This window comes from Mobula hypostoma, chromosome 8 (genome assembly GCF_963921235.1).
Source record: "Mobula hypostoma chromosome 8, sMobHyp1.1, whole genome shotgun sequence".
Lineage (NCBI taxonomy): Eukaryota > Metazoa > Chordata > Chondrichthyes > Myliobatiformes > Myliobatidae > Mobula > Mobula hypostoma.
In genome coordinates this window covers 45,282,605-45,300,847 of record NC_086104.1, presented here as the reverse complement: position 1 = coordinate 45,300,847, position 18,243 = coordinate 45,282,605, and the positions used below count along the sequence as shown (strand labels likewise).

Below are 18,243 nucleotides of genomic sequence, written 5' to 3'. Positions count from 1 at the left end.
CTGGAGCAGGTTACATGGTCGGCACAACATTGTGAGCTGAAAGGGTCTGTAATGTGCTGCAGATTTCTATGATTCTATGATAATAGGTATTATTACAAAATTCAAAGCTAGGGTGGTGCAGTTACTGTGTTAGTGTTGAGCTTCAACTCTCAATGCAACAAGTAACTCAAGTATTTGACTGTCTCAATGTAAAAATGATCTGTCATGATTATCATTTCCTAAAATCCTTTGCCTCTACATCTGCCAGCAGTGTACAGAGGTCATTATTGTATTCATTGTTGCTTTTCAGGTGTGTGTTTTTGAAGCTGGTCACTACAGGACGATAATTATGGTATACGGCTGATGAATGTCAAAGACCCAACATGTGTCTGGACCAGTATGGAGTTTCAAGCCCTTCATATGTTTACTGTGCATGTGAATTCTACTTCATATCACCCATTATGACTCCCTTTAAACGTAGGAGATACATCGCAATACCTACATGTCACACAAATTAATAAAAAAAATACCAAATATAACCATATTACACCCTTGCTTTACAGGATATTCTATGATCTGATGTTGCTGGACTTATCATGTTGCAATATACCAGATGTTATAGCTTAATCCAATCATCCCAAATATATTCAAGATGTTGTGCACTTACCCCAATGAGACAATATGAACTATGGTCCATACCCCCTTCTCAATCTGCCTACTTGTTTTGATGAACCATGCACAATTTCCCTATTTTGCCCCCAATCTAGGTTTATGGAGTCATTTCCCATTTTTCCTATCAAATATGTGACTTTTGACACATCAGTGATTTTCATCTATCACTTATCTACTCATCCTACCAGCTTGTCTCTCTTTCCTTGAAGTTCATTACTTTTTACCAATACTTTTGCTCTCTTTTAACTTAGCCTATTTTCTATCCACACTGCTTCAGCCCCTTTTATTCCATATTATCAATCTTGAAGCCATCTATATAATGTGGAACTTTACAGAATGCCTTTTAGAAGTCATACAGCATGGAATCTGATCTTTCAGCCCAAATTTTCCATGATGACGAAGATGCCCATCTAAGTTAATTCCATCTGCCTGAGTTTGGCCCATTTTCCTCTGAACCTTTCCTCTCTACGTACCTGTCAAACTACCACTACTACTACGTCAACTCAGGCCTAGGGGGCCGGTGTCGGGCACGATGATGGACTCTCCACTCCTCCCTCTCCCTCATCAGTGTGTTCAGTTCATCTACATTAGCCACACCGCTGTCTTCTAGGAGCATGTTGACCATAGACTTGGGAGGGCACTCAGGGTTCATCCGTGCTTGGGCTCCCATTTGATGACTAGGCTGGCAGGTAGCTCGGGGTGGCATAGACAGTGCCCCACTAGTTGCAGTCTTCTCGCCTCGATTTTAGTGGTGAGCATCAGTAGATTGTTATAGAACTCGACGTTCATCATGTGCTGTTGCCAACTCACATCAAGAGCCATCCGGAGCATTCGTGTATGGTAACCATCTAGAGACTTTCGCATCGTCTTGGTGAGTGTCCACGTCTCACATCCGTACATGAGAATGGACTCTATAACTGCTATGAAAATACCTGTCAAAAGCACCTTTTAAATGTTGCTATGGTACCTGGCTGAACCACTTCCTCTGTCAGCTCGTTCCATGTACCACCCTTTACATGAGTAAGTTTCCCCTCAGTTCCCTTCTAAATCTTTGCCCTCTAGGTTTAAGGTGAGAAGGTAAAGATTTAAGAGGGGCCTGAGGGAAAGGGGGTGATACATGGAACAAGCTGACAAAGGAAGTGGTTGAGACAGATACAATGGCAACACTTAAAAGGCATTTTGATAGGTACATAGAGAGAAAGAGTTCAGTGGGATATGGGCCAAACTCAGGTAGATGAAATTAGCTTAGATCAGCATCTTCATCAGCATGGAAAATTTGGGCTGAAAGATCTGTTTCCTTCTTGTTATTGTTTTAAATTCCCTTTCTCTGGGAAAAAGACTGTGTGTATTGACCCCAACTATTCCCTTCAGTTTTATACACCACTATAAAGTCACCCCTCAGAATGCTACACTCTGGTAAAAAAAAATGCTCTAGTCTTCTCAACCTCTCTCTTTAACTCAGGCTCTTGAGTGCTGACGTTCGAAGAGCCAATACACACCACAGCAATGGCAGTCCTCTCCTCAACCAGTGCTATAAATTCATCAAAAAAACTATCATCTTAGTTGGACACAATATGCTTTAAACAAATCCATGTTGGTTTTATCTAATCAATCAGCCCATGAAGTGACTTCTAATTTTGATTATTATTATTCTGTTTATTATTTCCACAGTTTTCTCTGACACCTCTATTAAATTGGTCTGTACTTACAGAGTTTATTCTTACATCTTGTTTTGAACAGGGGTATAAAACTCACAAATGTTCAGTCCTCAATTAAATCTATGGACGTATGAAAATTATGGCTGAAGCCACTGCAATTCCTTAATTCCTTTAACAATCTGGAATGCATTCCACCTGGGACATGTGATTTATCTACTTTAAGAGCAGCAAGCCTTTCCAGTACCACCTTTCCTTTAAATTAATTTTTTGGTCACACAAGAATTTCAATTACATCTTCCTTTTCTGTCGTATCATCTTCTTCGTTGGAGAAGATGGACATGAAGTATTCATTTAGTACCTCAGCCATGCCCTCTGGAGCCATGAGTACATTTCCTTTTTGAACTTCTGTCATTTTCACATGGCCATGGATTATTTTTATATTCCTTTTATGTTTGCCGTTAGTCTTTTCTCCCTTCCTCCCTCATTTCTTTGCTTTAGTCTCTCCTTTAAGCTTTCTGCCATCAACTTGGTTCTCACCAGGAACTGTCTCAGCTTGAATATAACCACGTTTAATACAAATAACAGTACTTTTGAATTTTCAACACATCTGCATTTGGAATTAATGACTGTAAAATATATAAATATAGAAGAATAGATTTAGAAAATTGTGTGTATAAATTATTGTGTCTGGAATATTGTGTGTAAAAATCTAGAAATTTGTGTACAAGATAATGAGAGGCATTGATCGTGGGGAGAGCCAGAGGCTTTTTTCCCAGGGCTGAAATGGCTAACACGAAGAGGCTTAGTTGTAAGGTGCTTGGAAGCAGTTACTTAAGGGGGATGTCAGAGGTAAGCTGTTGTTTTTTGCTTACACAAAGAGTAGTGGGTGTGTGGAATACAATGAGAACAACAGTGGTAGAGGCAGATACAATCGGGTCTTTAAGAGACTCTTAGACAGGAACTTGGAGCTTAGAAAAATAGAGGGCAATGTGGTAGACAGTTTCTAGAGTAGGTTACATGGTCAGCGCAACATTGTGGGCCAAAGGGCCTGCAGTCTACTGTCGATTTCTACGATTCTATGAATATATTTTTCTATTGTACTTAACTCGTTGCTAATTGTTATATGGGTGAAACACCATTTTAATTACTGATAATATACACAAGCTTGGCGAAGTTATTGTTCTAATGGTCAGCTTTACAAATAATGACCTCCTCCTGTGTTCTAGCCCCATTTTAGAGTCCTACCACATAGTAAACACACATTATCTATTCTATATCACTACTTCTTATGTCCTATAAATCATAACTCTATGCAACTGCTGGACCCAAGACTGGTTTGAAGTCATGGGATGGGTGAATAGGTTCCACCTGGTTTCTCACTTGTTAAATTTTCTAATAGTTTGAGGTTAAATAAAGGACAAACAAAATCCAAGTTGCTGCCTACTTTCATAGTTCCTCTCTTGTTAATATACAGGATGTGGAACATGGAAAGGCAGAGAATTAGAAATACCAAAAGGTATTAAAGTATGCTGACTGCAATCTGTCTTGTAGTTACAATGGCATTTGTGACTGTACAATAGACAATTTCTGTTGTGACAAATTGAGTAAATGAGCTATAAGGTCAAGGTAGATTTTTACTTTCAGGAGCTCTGAATTGTGCTTCAATCATCTATCGTGCATGAATGGGACGTTAAATCGGTGGTGTCGCAACATGGTTATAAAAAATTGACAGCTGAGATCCAATTAGAAAACTACCGGATGAACACACTGATACAGTGAGAATGGACACCTTTGCTGGGATTAACTAATATACAGTTGGCCAAAAAGAAATGTCAGTTTGGAGTGATGAAATATAAACTAAAAGGCCATGGTTCCCAAAACGTTGAGATTCCAAGTCTGCTAGGGTTTCTAGGGAAACACGAGAGACAAGAAGTGAGAAAGAGAAAAAAATGGAAACAAAAAGATGCAAAGTCAGACTCACGCAGACTCTTAGCAGGTGGTTCATTCTTTATTTGACACCATTAGTAGAAGCCAGGAAACAAATCACCCTCAGTCTCAGTACGAATGGAGAGTTACATACCATACAGGGGAAAGGGAATCAATATTGTTCAACAAAAAACAAGATCGAAATTGTTTTTTTTTCAAATTCTCTTAAATTCATCACTTCTAAATTAACCATGTTCGTTCTCTAGGTAAAAAATGTTTCTTTATCCTTCACTATTACTCCTTCATATCAGCATTTGGTCACTGTACAATTTACATAGACTGCCTGAGAACTATTGCATTCTTTTGTAGCTTTAACCTATGCAGTGCAAATGAAATGAGCAGGAGCAAGTGCCAAAAATTTATCAGAAAGGGTCAGAAAAACTAAAGCCTATCTGGAAACAATGCACAAACTCAGAGATATGCATCTTAAATCATGCTAAATTACATGCTTCATGCTGGTGACTCGGTCATGGGAAATTATCGAGCTACGTGATGTCTCATTTGTTTTTTAACACATTGTGCTAAATTACTGAAGGAAAGCTTATAAACATGTTTATATAATTATTGTTTTGATGTTTTATATTTTTGTATAAATATATAGGAGAAATTGAAATCTATGTTTCTTCTCTATATAATAGTGTTGCATTAGGACACCATATAGCAATATGTGATGCATTCATTGCAGTCTGATTTGGATGACTATAAATATGTTTGCCCTTTACACTGAGCCTGCCTGAGGGATTAGCAAACCCCCAAAAGTTCAGATGAATATTATCCGAATGTACATCTCTGCTTGAATAAAGTAGTTAAGCAGCCTGCAGTGTAGTGTGATTGCTTCTGGTCTATTGATAATTTTCCCAAAAATTCATTTCTAATTCTAAGAATTCAGATCCAGTTATTAAAACCCGACACGGACTGCCTGAGCCAAATGGCCTGTTTCCATGTTGTAACTCCTATATATTTCTATGTATTATAATTTCTATGTATCAAATACTAGTTTCTGTAGAGTCACTTCAGTTGCGCCCAATGTTGCAATACTGATATTAGCACAGCAATTACCCAATTTTTTTTAAAAAATTACATCTCTTTTTTTTCGGTCTATTAATTTAAAATACTTAGAATTAATCCTCACAAAATTAGCTTCATCACATGCCCTACTCTCTTATGGTGAAGAGTAGGAAAACAGAATATTGCATGAAATAAATGCAAACTGCATGACTTTTGCATTACCACTGCGACTTGCTAAATGCAGAACCCAAAGACAGGATCCAATGAAAGGATACCAGCATTGAACTAGAATCTCTTTAAACCGCTAATGGACGTTTAATTCAGTTGATTCTCAACTTCCACCAGCATCTATAACTACTTCCACTAACTTTAAACCATTTCGGTTGATAGACTCTCTCCACTTCAATGACACTTCAATTGCATTTGTAATGTTTTACCATTTAGTTTTAGTTTCTTTGAGTACACCCACACCAAGATAGAATCTAATCATCCTGATCAGGAAAAAAATATTATCAATGCCTCTCTTTAGTTCAGGTAACATCATACAGTCTAACTACATCTCTTCTGTTTCCAAGCTGATTGTCATGTAAAACTCAGTCTTTAAACAGAGTTAAAGTAAAATATATATATTTCTGAACTTCATCCAATCAAACTCAATCAAAATAGACTTATCTGTAATGCAAATGGAACTATGTTTTTCACAATACTTGATTAAAGAAGAATTCTACAATGCTGACTATGCCATGGAAGGTAAGACTCACTGTAGATGAATCTGTTAGACAGTTAGATGAGGAACACTTTCTGATCACTGATCTAAAACGAGACTAAATAAGGAAGCCAAATGTCACCTAGTTAACAACTTATAAAAGTCTCAAATTAAATGGATCTAATTAATCTAAAACTAGTCCCAAGCAAGAGTGGCCCACACATAAAGCTATCCATAAAGTGGTACTAAACTGTCAGCCTCACTTAAAGGTCAGAAGTACGTCTGACATGAAAAGTGGAGAGGGTTAAGCTCGACAAATGGAGTACACTCTTATGAAGTTAAAGGCACATTTATAGGAATTGCCATTTCACAAGCTATTCCTACTTTATATAATTGTATGATTCACTTAAAAACTGTGGTCTGAAAAATAATGAAGGTCATAACTGACTCACCCTATTATAAGCAAGCACTGCTTCTGTCAGTCAGGAAATTTAGTCCATTCCACCTTCTATTAAAGGCCACTATAGAGTAGCAACAACCTTCTGCGTGAAAACAGAGGTGAGGGTATGGAGATTAGAATAAAAAATAATGAAGTATATATAGCTTTATAAAATGTAAATTTTATCAGAAGAGATACCTTGGAACTTCAAAGCCTGTAAATCTAATTTCACATAGCCAGTAACTTTTGAACAACATTTTTGAACAGTTCACCGGTTCTAAAGCTTCACATCTTTTAAAACCATCCTACACAGGAGTAACAGGTAAAACAAGAAACCAGTAAAATATACATGTGCTTACTTGAGACTCCAAATAAAAGTTCATTAGCTTCTGGTTATCTTCAAACTAAGGTTATCATTGAGGCTAAGAGCTCCAAAATCTGGAAGAATGACTCCAAAGCCAGAAAATAGTGTCAGCCATGTTAATCACCAGAGTGCATTGCAGCATAGAGAGCAGGGGTTCCCAACCTTCCTTATGCCATGGACCAATACCATTAAGCAAGGTGTCCATGGATCTTAGGTTGGGAACCCCTAATATAGACAGGTTAACTGCAGAATACAATTCTGAAATGATATTTTCAAGCAAGCAAAATGGAATAACAGCAAAATTCTATCAGACTGACAAAAAAAACAAATAGAGCAATCTGCCCAAATCAAAATGCTTGCTAAGCACTTTTCACAAAGAGTTCATCTTTTGAATATCCTCTTGCTTCTTGATATATATTTGTATTTATTATGTTAAAATATAAAATTATGTTTATGTTCCTTGAAAGACTCAAAACATCAAATGAAAAGAAAAAAAATCTAATTATAAGATTCAACTCAATATTATTCAAACCCCAAAAAGTAAACAGAATATTAAGTGGAATCATTAATTGTGAACCTTAAAAACAATGCATTGATCCCGAGTATGCAGCTTACATTTAATTTTAAATCTAAAATTTAACCATAAAACCTAAAATAACAATTGGAACCCTTAAAACCTAACCTGAGTTACAACTCAATTACTTCAGGGAGCCTGAGGCAAACATGTTCAGTCTAATGAATCAAGATTTCCCAGCTGCTAGGGTGGAATGTAAGGGGAGAAAAATTAGAAATGCATTACCTGATTTTGAATGTAAAACATGCACTTGCAAAGGATACATTCAGCAAGCATTTTTTTTAATAATACCCCTTAGTTACAAAGTATCTTCATTCACAGTTGAGCTTACTTCACCTGGCATGCAGTGGTTTTGCTGACAAGTGAGTAAGGTGTCCTCTAGCCATCAAGAAACAATGGGCACTCTTGTTTAAACTTCATGTTGAACCGTCCAGTCCTTTAGTTACTGCTAAAGAATGCCAGCAATTGAAAATAGCTGAAACTTTGCAACACAGAGAATCCCATTCAGCTTATTATGTCCATACCAGTCCAAAAGAGACATCTAAACCAATCCCACCTTCATGCACTAAGTCTGAGTTCGGCCAGCCTCTGCTCTTCCAGTACACGTTCAAATATTTCTTAACTGTAATGAGAGTTACTTCTTCTATCATCCTTTAGCCAATGAATTCTAGATCCCCAAATCCGGGGAAAATATTTCTCCTCATCACCCCTCTAATCACTTTACCATTTGCTTTAAGACTATTACCCTAGTTTTTTACCCTTCTGTCATGGGGAACTGGTCCACCTTACTCAGTCTTCCTCGACCATTCTTAATATTAAAACTTGAATTACTTCACCCATCTGTTGCCTCTGTTCCAAAGAAAACAACCCTAGCTTATCCAATCTATCCTCACACCCAAAATTATCCAGAATTGGCAACATTCTCATATGTCTCCAGCACAATCATATTGTTCCTGGTGGTCAGATCTGCATGTGGTATTTAGGCTGTGGTCTAGTGATGTCGGCAGTTCCAGCATAACCCTTGCTAATATCTCCCATCCAGTCAGTTAACACGTACAATACTCCAATCGTCCTCTGCACCCTCCCTATATCACTTTCAAAATTACAACTACTTAAGTATTAATAAAGCAGTCAAACCATTTAGATTGCAAACAACCCTTATTTTGTGTACTTCACAATACATTTTGTTTACAAGTTACAACGACCAGAAATGTAATGGCAGTATTAATGACAAACTGCCAGATTTTAGACATTCAGTTAGAAAGCCTTAGAATAAATTACCTTGATTTTAAACATTGAGAAATGAAATAAAGGTCAAATTTACTTTTTAAACCAGACACATGATTACCTTATATAACTTCAACACTTCCCTGCCATTGTAAAATATCATTAATATTTGAATTTTCTAAAGATCTATTTTAGCTTGTAAGACTTTTTTTGTGATTTCCTAAATGACATGTGAAATGATGCAGGAAAATCTGTGGCAGGTTTGGCAATTCTGCAGATATTAGTTTAGAATGTATGCTAAATGGTCAATGGGATGACAAAATAAAGGACTGAAATATCATTCTACCGTCCAACAATCTTTGACTGTGATGTGCAACTTTTTCATTGAAAGGTTTACACAAAACGAATTCAATTGTTTTTATTTTGAACTCTAGAAGCTATGGTTACCATTTGACATTCAATAGTTAAATAGTGTGCAGTTTTTGGATGCAATGCAAGAATTTCTCTGAAAGCACAATGAATCTCTCAACCTGTGCTACCAAGGAGAGAACATTTGATCAGCTGACTGAAAGCACTGTAAGATATTGATAATGGGTCAATCTTAAGATTTGTAGTGAGATTTGTTTTAATTCTTCATATAAGTGTTATTATGCTACGCACAACATATTGGGATGGAGTGTTTTCACTGAGTGAAAATCGAGTAATTCTACCACTAATAAGTAAACATGTCACAGCATTACCATCAGCTTCATTTCAGTGAAACAAAAAGCAGATAGAATATGTTGATTAATACTCGTGAATGGTCCTGTTACTCGCTTAAATGAAAATAAAGCGTAAAGCATAATGGTATTATAACGATCTAAACAAACAGCACCGCAGCATTTCCTTGACAACACTGTCAACACCTATTCCGATAGATACACCATGACCCCGAGCTGTATCGTTACATGAAAATGCTGAAAGAATGAGTACAAATGACTAAAACACTATTAATTCTGCAAAATAATCTGCCATAAAACTTACCAGCGCTGGCTCCTCTCTCTGACAAAATATCAGCACCTTTGAATGAAATAATGGTTAAGCAAAACTAATCTTATACATTTGCAATTATTTCTAGACTTTTTTTAAAAAAAACATGCATGCAAATACATAACATAGATGCAGTCGCGAAGATGAGAAAACAACGTGGCTCAAAGGCGATAGGGGTCTTGTAAATGGGGAAAAGCGCTCCCTGCACAACGTGGGTAAACCCGAGTCCTCGATTTGCAGGATCTGACTGTCAGACGCTCTGCGTCACTATAAACACTAAAAAGCAATGGTATCAAATTTCAAGAGTGCCACTACGAGGGGGTTTAAGTGGAGGGCGAGTTCAACCACTTGCATGTGACTGCGTCCTATCGAGACAGTTTTATCGTAAATAAGAAACTAGCTTTCTACTTCAAGTATTTTCAACTTATACCTACGTTAGTTAAGGGTAGTTTACATGCCCCAGGCCTTCTAACTTTTCAGTATATGTACCCCAGATTTCTGTTTTTGAAGATGTGCAAATAAGTAGTGAAAGGTCGTGGCAAATGGATGTGGTTGTTGTAAAACACGTTCTCTAGGCTAAATCTCATCTTAATTTTTTTATGTGTACACTGCATTAGGAGCTTGCATTGTGTGCTGTTTGCTGCAACGTCCTGAGAAACAACGGGCCTCCAGTATAACGAGCGTATTCTCTTCACTGACAACAACTTGACCAAATCCACTCGAAATCTGCACTGGTTAAACGGTAGGACTGGCTATAGCTCACAAGTTACATAAGTACCGATTTAGGGTCATCTCATTAATTCGTTTCCTCGCATGTCGCCGCTTATTTCCTTAACAGTTTTGGAATACAGTAAGATATAATGTTGTTTCTTGCCGAGATAATGCGGCACGCCGGCCCAGCATTCAATGTGACTTTCTCCTTCTCGCTCGCTCTCTCTCTCTCTCTCTCTCTCTCTCTCTCTCTCTCGCTCGCTCTCTCTATCAGACAGGCACATAGACTTCCCTTTTCTTTTTCTCCGCAGAATACACCTTCCTAACATTCACACACTTATATCCGCCTCTCACACACAGACGCTTAAACTGTATATGGTCAGGAAACAAGCTATCTTAGCACGTAACGTGCTTCCTTCCACCAACCCCATGTGGTCACAACAAAACTGAACCAAGCAAGCAAAAAAAATGCAACTGACGCGCCAGGATCTCCAGGCCTACAGTGGATCAGCTGTCAAACCCTAGCATATATTTCCAGGACAAGACCTACAAATGATAATTCTACATCATTGTGCCCCTCTCGCTGTAGCCGGCGAGCCTGATACAGGAAAGAAAGGCAGGAACTTTGGAACCGAGGTCGCAGCACTGTGGCAACCTTCTGCAAGGGTAATCTCAGCCGCTGCACAGGCGCTTTAATAAAATCGCAAACGGAGACTGTCAGAAAAAACTGCACGTCTTTTTTCTGTTAGCAAAGTGTGATTGATTTACGATTACCTTGGACAACCTCCCTATCAGAGCGAGAGCTGGTGCCGGGGTTTATTTGGTAGTTTAAAGTAAATGGAAGCCGGCTACTTTCGCTTTAATGTCCACGGGGTTCGGAAACGCTGCAACCCTCTTTACAACACACACGCCTCCCTTTCCTGGCAACCCGTAACTTCTTAATTCAAGGGGGTGGCGGCCATTGTAGCTACCACTGTTTTGGCTAGAATTGGAAGGAGCTGCAGGGCCAGGGGGTCAAGATTGCCACAGATCTCCGCATCTGCATCATTTACAGCCGCCGTGTTGAGTTTTCTGTTTGAAATAAGCGTGCTGTAAGGGCAGTCATGTGATCGGCATACACCCGCCCGGCAATGCGCCCGTCCGTACTCAGCGTGACCCACAGCGTCATTCTGCCTGCTTATTTTATCAATGACAAGTTGCAACAGACGGGACAAAATTCACGATCTCACGGCACTGGCGGGGCTCCAGACTGATAAGAAATTCGCATTGGAAGTGATTTCCATCTTTTTTTAAAGAAATCACATGATTAATCTTGTATTGTTCGGCGATTAATTATGTCCGTTTATTTTTTTTAGGCTACAAATACCTTTTTAAAAACCTCTCCTACATAAAGATTGACAGTTCTCACTTCTTCTGGGACTTAATGTCCAGGTACAATCCAAGATTGGTAGATTCGGATCGAGGATTGACGATGGCAAATCCCGATCTTCTGACAGAGCGCGCGTGTGTGTGTGTGTGTGTGTGTGTGTGTGTGTGTGTGTGTGTGTGTTTGTGTGTATGTGTGTATTTAATTCGGGAATACCAGTGCATTAACAATGATAGATGCTGAGTAGAAGAAAGCTGATCAGAAGGAGGGTGGGGATTGATGTTATCAAAATGATCTTAGAAGGACATCAATCCGTCATGCGTTATTGAGCACTGTTATCAGTGACTCTCTTTGAGGGTGTGGTTTATTTTATTTACAGCTCCAATTTTTTTTTGTATTAATTAGACGCGCGCACCAGAAATAATGACAAACGCCTATTAAAGTACCCTGAGGAAAGAGATGATTGCTTCTCATATTTGACAGCCGTATAATCACCAAAGTAACATCTAAAACTAAGTTTGAACGCATGACCTATTGTTTGCATGATCGGACAGAAGTAGTTTTGAGATAGCTGTCTTATCCTCCCAGCAATTTTTCTACCATTTGTCGTTGCCACTTTCTGTGGTGAAATGGTTGCTAAACAAAAGCTAAAATTCCTGATAGAACATCCCGACTACTAATTGCAAAGCTTTAAACTGACACGGAGATCCAACCTGTATATATGCGGTCCTTAACTTTGAACTTTAGAAATAATCGGTGATTCCATTTATTATTTGTATATGCTTAATATTTGAAATTGGTAATGAAACATGTGAAATTAATTACATTTGCGCATATAGAGTTCGCTTATTGTGTTAAAACGCTAAGCCACGTTTTGAAGTTGGGTTTCAGTACTTGACACAATAAGTCGAAGTAAGATTTACACATTTACACACAAGAAAAAAAATCACGGATGTATTTACAGCAATCTCCCTAACCACTGTCGGCAGATATATCGCTGCTGTTTCAGTGCGGGCGACTGAATATTTAATTTATAAAACTGAAAATTCCCGTCTCATTCTGTTCGTTTTTAATTTAAATGGAAGGATTACTCCTTTCATAGTGCAACCAACATGTTTCACTGCCTTCAACAATAAGGAATAAAAAATATCGAATATTGAGTAATTCCACTCCAATTTCACATAGCAGCAACCTTCGTCTTATCGTAGCGATAGAGCACGGCAGATACTACAGACGCATTTAGCATGCATTCCGTCTATAAAATGTACATTATCCTGCTAACCTAATGTGAAAATTACTGGATGACATGTTTGTCAAAATAGAAAGACGCAGAAATTACTTCGCCGTATATTGGGATTGAAAGACATCTAGTAAAAAAACAACAAAAGCGCCTCAGCATAAAGAAATTGCATTTGACATTAAGAACGATAAGATATTTGATGCCCAGATATAATTATTGAGGTACTCACATGGTTCGTGGTTGCAGTAAGATTGAGTTAATCACAGCTTGGGACCTTCCTCCCGGACTCAGCAATAGCAAATGGCCAAATAGCTGCACTCAACCTGACCACTTAGCAACTTCGGAACAGACAGAGAGGGGGAGATCAGTATTACCATCCCAGGCTCTGTAGCCTATAAATAGCCAACTTTTTGATTGATACAAGGAACAAATGAGAGAAGAATGCGTAATTTTGCGCACGAGCCCCCCTTCAAGTGGAAGAGAGTATAGAGAGAGAGAATCTACGGGACTGGATAGAATGTGTGTGTGTGTGTGTGTGTGTGTGTGTGTGTGTGTGTGTGTGTGTGTGTGTGTGTGTGTGTGTTTAAAAGAGAGAGGGGGTGGGGTGGGGAGAGAGAGAGAGATACAGAGACAGAGAAAGCCCCAAGCAGATCCACGCGGCAAACTTGTAGGGTTTGAAGGATTTGCTATTTATCTCAGAGCGCCAGCCTGATACACCTGAGGAGAGAGTAACCCAACTGTAATGATAGGAAAATTTGGCAGAGATCTGTGCATGTTTTCAGCATTTAAAACTCACGGTAGGAACGTGCACATTGCTATATTTTTATATGAGCAAATAATAAAAACAAACAAGTCTCCATCTCCTATTTGAGTTAGCTGCTGTCAAGAAACAATTGACTATGATTCCGGTGTGTTTTCTGCGCGTTTTAATGCAAGAATTATACTTAAGACCAGAAGACTGTCGTTGTAGTGTAACGCTACAGTTTATATGTTTCAGTTTACTTCTTGTTACCCATCGCACTAATTTTATTTTGAAATAAATGCTGTGTATCTCCTTGGTGTTTGCGGATTAGTTTGAGTAATTCTACTCTTGCAGTAAGTAAAACTGCTTAGATTATGTGCTGCTCGCGATGCACGCTATGTTTGAACTCATGAATTAAAAGCCAGGGTTATGAAAATACTATTTTTATATTGCTGTGTACAGTTTTCGCTCACATTACTTTCTATTTACAGATCAATTGTGTGTTTATTGTTATTAATGTCATACGTGCTTCATTTCATGGGGATCTGTAGATTCATTTAAACTATGTGTCTATGTCTGTATGTGGAATTAAGTACTATTTTCTTTCCCTTTCGACTCGAAAGGCTTTCCAGGCGTTTTAAAGGGGTGATGTGACTAGAAATCAGCCTTTGATTTATGCCCATCAGCCTGTTTCTGCACTGCATACATTTCCAATCTCATGCCCCATAAAATAATAACAAAGGGTCCGCATTAATCCGTCTGCAAGGCTAGCTTTGAAAACTCGTGTATGTGACTCAAAAGTTGAAGACCAATTTATCAACTTTCCACTTTTCCGCTGAATGTTCTAATTTCGACCACCCTTGCTGCTTTATTGATGAGCGTGCTCACCTTTACCTGAGGGGGCTAATTCGAAATAAAATCAATACTTAACCGTCTAACAATAATTTACTTTGCAGAACATCAGGGAAATCTTCCACTGCCTTTGCTGTATTTCCGCGCCATGTACATGACATAACGTTGTGGGTATCAAGACTGCCATATGTATAACATCGTAGACTTGACTATAACTCATTAACTGTGAAGTCAATCAGAGTTAAGTAAATTTGAATTTGAAAGCATGTTGTCTCTCCAAATTTGAGAATTTAATTACAGTCGGAGACCAGATGACATCGGGATGTTCAAAGTGCAAGGAAATGCAGGTCTCCCTGCTTTGCTCTGGAGTATTATTCCAGAACTCTCCTGCCTCGCACATATGCGCACACTCTTACTGTTAATCTCAAGACTGGAAATACACACATTAAAATGGTATTTTTAAAAGGTGTACCAGTCACAATCTTTTTTTATGGAAGACGCAACTTCATTAAAGGGACGCTGTCCTGAAGGAAATCTAATACTTATTTAATCTGACGTTGGGCTAAAATTGCATTGTTAAGCGTCATTTATTGAGACAAATTTGTTACACTGTGTAAACTTAAAAGACTATTAGTTGTTACCAGATTACTATATTCATACTAAATAAAATCTGATTTTCACCGCATGAAGTGCATTCTGTTCTGTCTTTATCTATTAACTCTTTACTAACACCCAGCACAATCCTGAAAACAAATGAAGTACCGCAGAATACTACACTCCACATATGAGAGTAATAGATGGCCGAAATATTATTTTAATCATCATAATTCTCGATTGCGGGAGTTTTCTGCCAAGTGGAATACTGACATGGAAAACAGTGCACATTTAAAGGGTAACAATTTAGCTCATGACGTGTCCTGCTAACAGTGCATTTCAGTGAGAAATTGTAAAGCTGCAGGATCATTTTGTGCGTTTGAATTCTGAAAATAAGATTGCTGGACACATTCGTATACCGATATACAACCTTATAATAAAATTTGGACATATTGCTCTATAAAGTCTTTGTATAGGACTATTGTACCCTTCGTCGGACATTTGATTCAAAGAAGATACTAATTAAGACAGATGAAATATTACTGCAAAGTACCTAGCTTGTTTGAACCATTAACCTTGTAACAAACGTGCCTCAGAGATGAAGAAATCGAAATACCATGTATTCGGTACAGAAGCCTTTGGTAATACAGAATGCGTCCGTGGTGATGATTTTGGGGATAATATTAATGATTCAGAAATCAATATGCAAAAAACTTGTAGCAACTCAGAGATATTCATAGAAGGAATGTTTTTTTTCCTCCGGAGTAAATCTGTAATGATTTATTTTGGAAAGAGGGCAAACAGATCGGTCAAAATGGATAAGACTAGAAAACCACAGATCTGGTATTATACGAATTCTGCAAAGATTAAGGGGAAAAGTGGTAGGCAAAGTAGTAAATACCGTGAGACCTTTAGCAACTGAGACCAAGAAGCTAACTTAGAGAAGAACTCCAGAATAAATCTACTGTTGAAGCTAGATATCGCGGTATATGGAGATGGAGATGAAACTTGATGCACAAAGTTACAAATTGCGATTTGAAGAAGTGTTTATATGTTGATTAGCAGTATTGGGATGGGACACAAACGCTGAAAGGGGCTGTATTCGATTGCATCTAATAAATAATAACGCACTTACGCAAAACACAAAATTTCTGTTCAGAAATTCGGGGGTAGGAATGTTTTTAGAAAACTTGTTATATTTCTGCCTCGACTGCAGCACGTTAGATAGTAATATTTGTGCATGCTAAACTTTTATGTGCACGGTCGTCTCGAAATGTGAGTGTACACAGGATGTGAAAATAATGCAAATTATTAATTTTATTCCAAATGTTCCGATCTTCTATTTGTCGTTAATGACACAGAAATGTCAGATTCAGTCGTGTTCTCTTTGGTGCAAGTACGCCAGTTGTGTACCGAATATAATGTTCTACTTGAAGTTGTTCAAAGGAACTGATGCGGTGAGATGAAATTTTATTAATAGTGACAGAGGGTCCCATCCATGTGGTTGATAAATGATTAAGTACATTTGTTTCATGCAAAAATCCCCAAAAACTGCTATATTCAAAGTTTTAATTATACAACTTCTAGGTGGTTAGTTACGACAAAAATTGAAGCGGCTCTTGGACTACAATGGGTTAACTAGACAAAAATCCTTTGGTTTTTCTGTTTTTCTCGACACAGTAACACGCAGCAAAGTTTAGTATTTTGCCGGGGATAGTGCAAAAGCGATTGCGACTACTATCAGAAATAAATGGCTCGAAAAATTCAAGTCTCATGTTGGTAACCATTTATAATTTGTAAAAACTACGAAGTAAATATTACTGTCAGCATAGCTCAGAAACACAGACAAGTGCTAAACTGAAGGACAATCGGGGTATTATATGACTTGGATCGGCAGCTAGGCCAAGCAGTAATGCACATAAGAAAGCAGAAGTTTTAACTCACATCTAACTTATAAATAAAACGAATGCGGCTGAAAACAATCTAAATTGCCAGTCGATACATATGATTTTAAAGGTAATAGTGTTCATTCAAACGATATATATCTTAGTAGTAAGGAGAAGGCTTGAAGAGAGAATTCCTACGCTGCCAAACTACTTTATAATAACTTTATAAAAAACTGCCGAATACAATTTAATAGCTTATTGTACACACGTTGTATACCAAGTAACTATATGAATAGGCTTTATTTTGTGTGTGCCCGCCTGTTCTATTAAAATATCACAATGAGGCATTTGTTGTAGTTGAAATTGATGCTCCGCAACACATTGAGGGAAAGTTGACTTCTCCAGGCAGGGAATTAGGATGTGTTTTTTTTAAAACACAAACAAAGGTTAAACATGTTTACAAGCAGCACAGAGTTAAAGAATAGGAAACACAATTACAATACATTTGGCAAGACAGTTGATGAAGGACAACTTAAAAAATACTTATTGTGTAACCCAACATTTCTCTAACTTCGCTTAATACTGAGTTGCATATAAGTGTAACAACGTTAGAATTAAAAGCAATTTCGCAATAAATCTGAACCAACATTGAAGACTGGAATTATTGAGATGGAAGTAAACGCGGAGCGAGATTGATAGCTGATAGCGGAAAATGCAATTGTTGGGTAGATATATCGGACAATTACTTTTAATAATACCACTTTTCACTGGGTGTGAAAGTGAAAAGTAAGTCGAATCGCTCCCAAAATAAACGTAAACGCCCTCGTTTCCGTGCTCAAACATCACTTCTTCAAACTGACAGGCATGTTGGATTTTGATATTATGTGGCAAGATTGTCCTCCTCTCTTGTTTTGCAGTACAGAAACCAAATGGTCGCAGGCATCCCAATGTGAAAATCATTTTCTAGTGTTAGCCAAGGATCTCATCTTTCCCCATCAACGCATCGGTGCACTTGCAGTAGGTCAAAGAACAATACATAGATTACTTCCAGAGAACACTGAAGTCCGTAGTTCATCTCATCGGAAGTTGCACGGGTCTTGATCACTGTGCTTTATAATCTCTGGTGTTCATTTAATGATTCTTTTTATTTGTGAAAACATTTCAATATATTTCAATTATTTTACTTCTAATGGGCGTTGTAAGCATTGTT

General features: G+C 37.9%; 1 protein-coding gene across 21 annotated transcripts in view; it reads right to left on the bottom strand.

Moving 5' to 3' along the window:
- Window positions 1–18,243, bottom strand: part of esrrga (estrogen-related receptor gamma a) — a 240,417-nt gene that overhangs the window by 221,031 nt on the left and 1,143 nt on the right. For 6 of the 21 annotated variants that reach the window (XM_063055766.1, XM_063055765.1, XM_063055773.1 and 3 more), the window contains exons 1-2: window positions 9,637–9,765; window positions 6,462–6,551 (exon numbers count right to left, since the gene is read on the bottom strand). The exons of 1 other annotated variant lie outside the window; for it this stretch is intronic. Coding sequence is in view for 1 of the 20 variants with exons in the window: in XM_063055764.1 (XP_062911834.1) it covers window positions 13,189–13,190 (2 nt within the window). In the remaining 19 variants the exon portion in view is untranslated. Of the gene's footprint in view, window positions 1–6,461; window positions 6,552–6,807; window positions 6,844–9,636; window positions 9,766–10,420; window positions 11,043–11,127; window positions 11,408–13,188; window positions 13,324–18,243 lie in introns of those variants that run through there. 14 more of the 21 variants (XM_063055762.1, XM_063055777.1, XM_063055756.1 and 11 more) reach the window with 13 other exon arrangements.